The sequence below is a fragment of the Nematostella vectensis genome, chromosome 2 (assembly GCF_932526225.1).
Source record: "Nematostella vectensis chromosome 2, jaNemVect1.1, whole genome shotgun sequence".
Classification (NCBI taxonomy): domain Eukaryota; kingdom Metazoa; phylum Cnidaria; class Anthozoa; order Actiniaria; family Edwardsiidae; genus Nematostella; species Nematostella vectensis.
Genome location: NC_064035.1, coordinates 10,118,307 through 10,128,542, shown reverse-complemented (window position 1 = coordinate 10,128,542; position 10,236 = coordinate 10,118,307). Strand labels below are relative to the sequence as shown.

Genomic DNA, 10,236 nt, shown 5'->3' with positions numbered 1-10,236 from the left:
AGCCGTTAGCAGGCCACGTAAGATTGGAGGGGGGGGGGGGGGGGGGCACAATACATAAACATTAAGAAAATATAATCTTCGAAGCTATTGCGAGGGCACATGCCCCCAGTGCCCCACCCCTATATGCTACGGCCAAGATTAAGTAGTACAAGAATAGGAGAGCAAGACAAGGAATAAGTGGTTTCAAACTCGTTGACGACTTCGTTGCGATGGACTACCGGTATTAATTATAATAAAACGTTATAAGAAAGCAACCGTCAAAAACACTAGACGTATTAAACGTCTTTGTCAGAAATATTAAATATCAATATTAAATTTCGCGCTGCATTTATTTTTTGCGAAAAAAAAAAACAGCTCGATAGTTTAAAATTATCAATCAAACAATGTTTTTGTAAGTAGTCGAAAATAGTACAAAAAAGGCGAGAAAACTGCGCGCGAAAATTTTCACAAACTCAGCATTCACCAGATCACGAGAGAGGAATAAATAAAGGAAAACAGAAAAGGAAAGCTATCTCTAAATTATGAATGAGGCAAGTAGTTTTCTCCATAGAACTGTGCTCTTTATCTTGCCGTCGTCATGAAAATAGAAAATGTAGGAATATAACTTAGACCCTGCCCACGAGAATACCGAATCGATATGAATCCGCAACTTTATTGTTGCGGAGACGGCTATCGTCCACACGAATACGGCGATTACGCAGGCGAATCCGAAACTTTTTGAGCGAGATGATTACGCTACGAATCAGTATACGTGAGGACGGTCGAGTCCAGAACTTTTGATTACGATAACGTCGAGATCACTTCTAGTTTATAGCCGTGTGATAAACAAACAAATCCTGGACAACGAGCGAAGCTGGTACCCCTTCCCCCTGGTAAAATTTCCAGTCTGTGTTCGGTTTAATCCGAATATGCTGACAGTGTACCTGAACTATGTCGTGCAAGGAGTTGCCATTTACAGCTTCTCTTGGCGTCTGTTGGACAAATCGTCCAACAGAAGCTGTTAAAACGGCGTGGGAGAAACCAACCACTCCTATTTACCGCTTAATGTAATACTAGCTTTTGTTAAAATAAAATTAGCAGCTTAATATAATAAAACCGCCCTGGGTACTAGGGTGAATATGGAGTAAATCCGGAAAAATCGGACGGGCGATTACGCTGTGTGGACTTTTCGAGAACGGAACAAATTAGTTGTTGATTCATTCAACTCATACGTATTCGTGTACACAGGGCCTTAAAAGCAGTTCGCTAGAAAAAATTAGCACTTGACAAAGACAGCAAGAATACATATCAAACCAGTAATAGCTGTAAACGTGTCTTTTATACCCCTTGTTTTTGTTTTGTCCGTGTTATATGGCAGTGTTTTCTTCTAGGGTGCAGTCCGAAACGACACAGTTTCATTAGTGCGTATTTTATCAATAACACTGCCTTTATCAATATGTTGGGAGCCTGAAAATCAAAGCAACGAAGTTTTTTTCTTCTCCCTCATTAATATTTGGTCAAACCACCTTCAAAGCTAAGAACTATGGCGCGACCATTTGTGGGGACTCCTGAAAATGCACAGCGATGCGATGATCATGTTACAGAAGCGAGCACAGGCTTACCAACCTCTCAGTCAGTCTTCAGTCAATCCCAGTAACTAGCTCGAATATTTTTACGATTGATCACCTCCTGTATAATTGTCCTATAATTGTCTTATATCCTAGAATAAAGGCCACAATAAACTCTCTTTGCTTTGTGATGTGTATTTATTCAGAATAAACGGTATTTCTAACGTTTGAGCAGTTGAGGGATTCCTCGTTACTAGATACCTATAAATAGCTAGATACCTATTCAAAAGCTTTTACCGTGTTATTCGGAAGCCATTTGTGAAGGTTTTTCCCTCTCGCGGAAATTGGTACTTATTAGAGTAAGCTTGGCATCCTACCATCTGTTTGAGGTTTCATTGGGCGGGGTTTTATTTAACTGAGCGGTGGAGCGGTGCGATAGACACAACGGCAGTCACCTGAATACGCGCGACTGGAAGTGAGCAATGACCTAACAAAAATTTCAGTTATGAAGTTATTGGTGGCACTCGGGATTTTGCTAGTAAGTAAATTCTACTTTATTCTATTTGAGACGGGGAAAAGTAGTTCTCAAATCGGACTAATCATATTCTTTGCTCATTTTAGAAACCCCTAAAAAGATAGCACAGTTTTCTATCAATTTCTTTGACGGAGAGTAAACCAATAAGGTCAATAAGTTTATTTGAATAGGCAACACAAAGAATGATTTGCCATCAAGGTTTTGGCTAATACCATTCTGTAACATTGAGGCTGAATTGTCATTTACACGACCATACAAACCACAATACAGTATATAGACTTGTTACAGTTCAACTAAGTCGCTGAATTGTAAGGAAGCAAGAGATGAGACGCAACTTTAAGGACGAGAATATTATATCAACCATTCAATATACGAATATTCAAAGTACTTGTTCCATACACTGTTAACGGAACTTGGATCTACGTGCCAAGGGATTCTGGGTGTAAAGACAGATAAAAGGTGGTTAATTATAAATGATTTGGAACTTCGCACTACACCTTTTGCAATTTAAATAAAGGGCTCTCCAGGGGCATACGCAGGATTTTAACAAGTTGCAGTCAAAGCATTCAGAAGCTGAATGGGGGCGTGGCCCCTCATCCGGCATCGCCGTGAAGATTTCATAGCTCCCGCTTTTGGGTTTGAAATTGGCGTCAATAAGTCAGACTTGAGAATATTACACGATCCTCGGTCATCCTCGATCTGAAATAGGACTTCAGTCGTCGCGGGGCACTGAACGACATAACAATATGTTTGGAAATCATCTGTAGTCTACTATGATTAAGAAAATTATATTTTTATCCTCATCATATATATAAAACTACGTACATAAAAATGAATGAGTAAACATTTGATTTATCCCCCTCGTTATGCAAATAAGATCGCCAAAAAAATTTTGCAGTCCCGTAACTGCAGGCCTATAGGCTACGTACGCCCCTGCTTTCTGTCAGCGGCCCAATTTGTAATTCTAGAAAAGTACGGTGAGGAAACATCAATTTTCGATCGGCTTAATTTTGGAATCTGCTGCGATATTTCCAAAAATCGTGGTAAAAGAAGTAAGTCAATTAAATTCATATTTTGAGATTTTTTCTCAAAATTTGCCTCCCAACCTTGATTGAAAAACAATAATAAAGGTGTGGCTGATATTGGTTCTTTAAGGTTGCTGTATATATCAAACAAAGGTATAAACGCGCGTTTACAGTCATTCGTGGTAGTATAGGCAGTTTATGCAGCAGAGTGTGTGTCTGGATATACCCTACGCGTACAAACTTAATGACTAAAAACCCAGGATACCTAGAATCCCTCAAGAAGAGCGACTCAAAAGAAGCACATAGACCAAGAACATCCAGGGAATAACTCATAATGACCATACGATCGCATTTCAGCTGACGCGGTTCACACAAGTTCTGTCGTGTAATGGAAGCCCTCATTATTGCAAGCTACACTTTGATCAGTTTACATTCGCCGCCACACATAATTCCTAAGCTGGTGCCCAGGACACGCCGTTTCTTTTGTACGGGAGTAGACTGGTACCTGGTGCTAGCTGCTTTGCTCGAAACCAGGACGACAGTACTACGCAACAGCTTGAGAATGGTATTCGGAGTATCGAGATAGACACGTGCAGTAAGGAGGAGTATGTCAGCCTTTGGGAACAGACTAAAGTTACCACGACTTACTCCTGTAGAAAGGTATATTGCTATCAAACACACATGCCCTACATATACTCCATATACTGATGATAAAATATAATGAAAATTCTGGTTGTGTTGTGTTGTAAGGGCTATTTATAACTGTAAACGGTAAACCATTATTCTCGCAGGTGTTATTCGCTGACCCTGTGGAATCAATCCTGAAGGAGATCGATCAGTGGTTGAATCAGAACCCGCGCGAAATTGTCGTCATATCCTTCACCAGAAACTACGAGCCCTGGAACGAGCGCACTATCGCACGTGATATCGAAGATAAGCTGAGATCCCTGTGGTGGGACCAGTCCCCCTCATCCTTGTCCATGAATGACGAGTTCGCCACCTCGGGGAGATGGCCAACACTTGGCGACGCAGTTAGACGTAACCAACGCGTGTTCGTTTTTGTTCACCCCAAGCTCGCATCCCACATGGGGACTCTCTCTTGGGCGCATAACCCAACGATAATCGCGCCAACTAAAACAGCTATCAAGTACGCTCTCTCAAACAAATGCCGAAAATTAGTCCCAAGTCTCGCAAAATCCTGTTTTCCGCAAAAGAACTAGTAAGCGTTGATCTCTACCTGACAAAGGGGCTACCTGTGTGCACTACTGTCCGTGCAGATGCGTGTAATAGACTGGTACTAGATGCTGCGAGGGCTTGTTACAAGAAGAGGAAGTCTCTGGAACGCACTGTGAATTTCTTGAAGATTGATTTCCCTGGGCGCTGGGGAAAGGCGGGGTACAAGGCGCTTAAAGAGGCGGAGGCTTATATCAACAATCAGAATCTGGAGACTTTCACTAGAACTGATGTTGATGCACTTTGAAGGGGCTGAAGTCATAAGAAAACCTTAAGGCGATTTAGCTTTTAGAAATGATCGGCGATAGTTCGCAGATATGGAAAGCTGTAGTTACTGATTTGCATATCATTTATGTAGCAAATATGTAGGGATTTTTCCTGGGAGTAAAACAGCTCTATGATAAATGTCCATAAAAGTCTGAAGCTAAATAATAAAATAAAATGTTTAAAAAGACATTTAATTTCATAACATCTCTTATTCTTACTGATAAGCTTCTGCCTTAGAATATTGCCCCTCTCTTCCCCACAAAACAACAACAAACCGGATAGGAATTTTATATATGTTTATTGCGGTTTAAAAGAGCTAAACACGACGATATGCTGGATGGAGGTATACAACCGTCCAGCGCTGTTGAGCAATCATGTGAACGGTGCATCTTTACTACAGTGCGCACTGTTTCTGAAAGAAATAAGATAACTCGGTATAAGCACTTCAATTCCAGTAAGACTTGCATTTGTGCATTACCGCATATCCATTCTTATCATTGGGAGCCTGTGTTAAGACAGGCGCACAAGTATGGCATCATGGCTCGCCAATTTTAACACCTGGTTGTTTATATTTTTGTCACTGTATTGCGCATCCGTTATAATCTTTCACTTCGTATCATTTTGAATGCTCGAGAAGCCAACCGCACCACTTTATAGGGGACAGGGTCGGAATAATTTTTTAGTTATGTTATAGAGTGATTTTCAAAAACCCGTGCAATGCGGGTACTTATTGGTACTTTACACTGTAATGTCTTTGTTCTCTTTTGTTCTGGCTTGACAATTGCACTTTAACAATTGCATACTATATAATTTAGTTAAGTAACACCTTTATCGTCGACGCTTGCCAATAAACGGCTCCCAAGTTGTTCCCTCGGTAGACTGTTTAAGTGGCACTGCGAAATATAGAAATAACCTCAAGAAACGAAGAATTACAAGAGCTTATAATAAAAACACACACAAGAGCTTATTATCCTTACGAATGAGGGCGTTCTTGCATCGTGCAACTAGTACGCCATCCTGGTCCCTAATGCACCTGCAATTCTTCACATGAGGATTTATATTGCCGACCAAGAACTCGTCACCCTCATCTTTCTTTTTTCCATCGCCATCCCTGCATGCTAGGAAGGGAAATTGTGAATGTAATTACGTTGAGCACGTCCTATAGGTGTGTATGAAAAGGGGGTCCTTCACTCAAAAAAACAACCACAGGAATCCCACTGCGCAACTGCGCGATGCCGCTTTTTAGTCTTGGTGCTAGATTTTCATTAAATTTCGTGAACTTTATGAAAAGGTGTCTGTAATTCCAGAAAAGACCCCCCTTCCCTCTCACGAAAATCCATCCCCCTTCCTTCTCACTGAGATTCCCCTCCCTTCCTCCTCACTGAGATTCCTCCCCCTTCCTCCTCACTGAGATTCCTCCCCCTTCCTCCTCACTGAGATTCCTCCCCCTTCCTCCTCACTGAGATTCCTCCCCCTTCCTCCTCACTGAGATTCCTCCCCCTTCCTCCTCACTGAGATTCCTCCCCCTTCCTCCTCACTGAGATTCCTCCCCCTTCCTCCTCACTGAGATTCCTCCCCCTTCCTCCTCACTGAGATTCCTCCCCCTTCCTCCTCACTAAGATTCCTCCCCCTTCCTCCTCACTGAGATTCCTCCCCCTTCCTCCTCACTGAGATTCCTCCCCCTTCCTCCTCACTGAGATTCCTCCCCCTTCCTCCTCACTGAGATTCCTCCCCCTTCCTCCTCACTGAGATTCCTCCCCCTTCCTCCTCACTGGGATTCCTCCCCCTTCCTCCTCACTGAGATTCCTCCCCCTTCCTCCTCACTGAGATTCCTCCCCCTTCCTCCTCACTGAGATTCCTCCCCCTTCCTCCTCACTGAGATTCCTCCCCCTTCCTCCTCACTGGGATTCCTCCCCCTTCCTCCTCACTGAGATTCCTCCCCCTTCCTCCTCACTGGGATTCCTCCCCCTTCCTCCTCACTGAGATTCCTCCCCCTTCCTCCTCACTGAGATTCCTCCCCCTTCCTCCTCACTGAGATTCCTCCCCCTTCCTCCTCACTGAGATTCCTCCCCCTTCCTCCTCACTGGGATTCCTCCCCCTTCCTCCTCACTGAGATTCCTCCCCCTTCCTCCTCACTGAGATTCCTCCCCCTTCCTCCTCACTGAGATTCCTCCCCCTTCCTCCTCACTGAGATTCCTCCCCCTTCCTCCTCACTGAGATTCCTCCCCCTTCCTCATCACTGAGATTCCTCCCCCTTCCTCCTCACTGAGATTCCTCCCCCTTCCTCCTCACTGAGATTCCTCCCCCTTCCTCCTCACTGAAATTCCTCCCCCTTCCTCCTCACTGAGATTCCTCCCCCTTCCTCCTCACTGAGATTCCTCCCCCTTCCTCCTCACTGAGATTCCTCCCCCTTCCTCCTCACTGAGATTCCTCCCCCTTCCTCCTCACTGAGATTCCTCCTCCTTGCTCCTCACTGAAATTTCTCCTCTAGATCCCTACCCCTTCTTCCTCACAGATATTCATTCCTCTTCCTGCTTAATGAGATTAATCTCCCCTTCTTCCTCACGGAGATCCACCCTTCCCTCCCCCTCACTCCTCGCGTATAGATCTTTCTTTACGCAAAGCTGATTAACACTATACAAATAGACAGACGGAGTATCGTCACCACAGCAGATCCCAGAGGCTTTGCTAAATTCCCCTGTAACAAGACAATGGTTTGTAATAACTTACGGCAAAACGTGCAGCAACCGTCCGTCTCTAGCGTTACTCCGCAATTCTTCGGGGATTCAGAATCGCAGTGACGAAACTTTATTTTGCGTCCATGAGCACCACAGTCGTAATACTTTTCACAATTGGTGCTTTGGTGTGCATCTAGCTTGCAACCTGAGCAATACAAAGCAAAGTGTCAAATTAATACTTGTGGGATTATGGCTAGTAATTTCTTATAGAAGAATGGCCATGTTGTTTACTTGCCCACATCATTGTTGTCAAACGTATGTCTGTGATGGAAAACCCGTTTTCAAAACCCGCCTTTGTAGAAATTAAAGAAGGTATGATATGATGAAGGAAACGTGTAAAACGACTAGAAAGCAATAAAACACCATCACGCTCGCCGGCGATCAGACCCCCCCTCCCACACCCCCTACCCCTTCCCCTCATACCAAATCGTGCGCCCGGATGATAATCTAAAAAACAGATAAATTTAGGCGGGAATGTCTTTACGCGCGCCTCATTTTGCCACTGAGTTGTTTTAGGTTTCCTTATCAAATTAATTCGTCTGGCCTCGAATGCAGCTCAGTGCTTATCAAATATTGTGGGAAGTCAGGCCCGTACCCAGGGGGGAGGGTGCGAACGCACCCTCCCCCCCCCCCCCCCCCCCCCACAAAGGCCGAAGGTCCACTTTCAGTTCTCAATAGACTCGCTATTTGTAGACAAAACTATAAAGCATAAGCTAGATCACTCTGGTATGTAGTCAAATCCGACAATAAACGTCCCGTGGAGATACTTAAGAGGCATAAAAAGCATTTTTTTCGCGGGTGGTCAGATTTTTATCAGAAAACTCCCTCAAACCCCCCCCCCCCCCCCCCCCCCCAAGAAAATTCCTAGGTACGGGCCTGGAAGTTTTGATGCTTACCATCGTGATCATCAAAAGACACGTAGGCCTAAAAGATAATAAGAAAAGACATCAAATTATGATTGAAGTGCGGCAAACACATTTGGTGGAGAAAGGAGAGACAGATGTCACATACTCCCAAAAGACCAAAGGCTGCCGGATAAACCACGATATTTTTCACCCTACGTCACAGCCAGCTGTGCGTGGCGTAACCGTATAAGACAGGTCTAGGAACCTGGTTACTGCCTCCCTATTAGTGCGCGGGTGCCTGTTACTTGTGTGTTGTACAGTTCGCTAGATAGCGGTGCTGGGGCCGAAATCTCCAGCTTACCCTAAAGCTTTAGCTGCCATACGATGATTCAACGCACGTCTGGACCTGTATGGTCGTCGTCGTTTTTTTTAATCCGAGCTGAACTAGCTTGTTTCAAGGCCAATTATTTTTTTTTAGCCATGATTTGATTTGATTTTTCTTTTATTCTAAGAGAAGATGTTTTGTTCTTGGATTTTATTTTGAATAGATTTTAATCATTATTTTTCTGCATCAACAAATGTTTCACTCAAATGTTCACTGACAACTGAATATATCATTCTCGGGGACCCAGGGCGTACTGAGCGGAAACGAGGGCTTCTCAGTACGCCCTGGGTCCCCGAGGATGTAAATCAATTTGGATGGTATATAAAAAAACTGGTATATCTAGGTTATTTTTTAGACCTACATGCCACTGTTTAACTGTGTAACTTTTTTCATCGCTCAGTTTAGTTAACACTCCGTGATAGCCACGAGCACGGGAGAAAAGAAAGTTTTGTTAAAGGGGTTGGGGTAGTGTTTTAGGAAGTCTTAACTGAAAACTCTGGAAAGCTGACATTCTTATAAACAGTCCCTTATATAGAAAGGGTTTAAGTTACCTGAGATGTAAGGGCGGCCATGAACAAGACGAGGATAGCAGTAATAACAAACATGATTTCCACCGTACACGAAGTGTGTCAGACAGTCCCGTATTCTCTCTTTTATCCTAAACCATTATTTTTTATTCATCGAGCAATTTCCGCTGTATTTGTTTTCCTAAGTACACACGCGAAGACTGTCAGAGAAAGAATTCTTTGTTTTGACGCAATTCAAAGGAACAATAAGTCTGTTCTATTTGGAAATGTAATCTCTTCATTCAACAAATCGTTATGTTTTGCGTCTCTCGTTTCGCGTCTCTCTCCTCTCTTTCTCTCTCTCTCTCTCTCTCTCTTTCTCTCACTCTCTCAAAAAAAAAATAGTAGACATAGGGTTTTCTTTTCTCCATCTTTAGTAAACAAGTCTTTAAGCTACCGTGAAAAACAATACATTTTCCATGTTTTTTTAAATTCATTTTATTCTTTGTCTATACTCATTTCTTAGTTTTTTCTAGTATAATTGTATTGACTTGTTACCCTAGACGCCTTTATAATTGAAATTATAATTCCTTTAAAAGTCTTAATTATATTAGGATAATTCATAATTGAATTTCTCTGATCGCTATCTGTATCATAGAAACTAAGTCACAGAACTATGTCGTAAAGTTCCAAATTGATTTTAGGGAATCATATGTCAAAATTTACTTACATATGAATCTCTTGTTAACATATTTGGTTTCGCTTACAGCAAAAAAGCTATTACATTGTCTATAGTCCGCTATACTCGCGGGCGAGTTAATACTGATAGACTGATTCATCACCAAGGGGAACGTATTATTTTCTTAGTGGGTTTTTGATCAGTTTAGTCAGAACCAACCCTTTTTAAGACTCGAGCTGACCTGTCGCTATCGCGCGAAAGGGACTTTCATTCAAAACTCAAAAGGATATAGACAATGACAAATTGACAAATTGATTATTGTGAATTATTTGGATAACGAATTGCTCTTGGCTGCTATGAATACATATTAAATCGTCAACTTCTTACCGTTGTTTAGAGTAATAGAGCACAGTGACAGAAACCAAACTCAAAAGTAGATTGTTTTTAAAACTCATTGATTTGTATTTATTCTATTT

At 42.6% G+C, this 10,236-nt stretch overlaps 1 protein-coding gene and 1 non-coding gene across 3 annotated transcripts; one reads left to right on the top strand and one right to left on the bottom strand.

The window, feature by feature from the left end:
• The first annotated feature begins 1,962 nt into the window (after window positions 1-1,962).
• Window positions 1,963-4,792, top strand: LOC5521305. Its single transcript, XR_007307093.1, has 3 exons — window positions 1,963-2,085; window positions 3,465-3,767; window positions 3,899-4,792. It is a non-coding gene; the product is annotated as an uncharacterized LOC5521305 (transcript).
• A 96-nt stretch (window positions 4,793-4,888) lies between these two features.
• Window positions 4,889-9,251, bottom strand: LOC116604305. Of its 2 annotated transcripts, none has more exons than XM_048724233.1 (6): window positions 9,127-9,251; window positions 8,242-8,269; window positions 7,338-7,490; window positions 5,585-5,725; window positions 5,434-5,500; window positions 4,889-5,019 (listed from the first exon to the last, which is right to left on the bottom strand). In XM_048724233.1, the coding sequence occupies exons 1-5, from the start codon at window positions 9,178-9,180 to the stop codon at window positions 5,436-5,438; spliced, it is 441 nt and encodes a 146-aa protein (XP_048580190.1). In that variant the 5' UTR covers window positions 9,181-9,251; the 3' UTR covers window positions 4,889-5,019; window positions 5,434-5,435. The 2 variants fall into 2 exon arrangements, with proteins under 2 accessions (XP_048580190.1, XP_048580191.1); XM_048724234.1 differs by having other exon boundaries at window positions 7,338-7,478; window positions 9,127-9,235.
• Window positions 9,252-10,236: the final 985 nt, after the last annotated feature.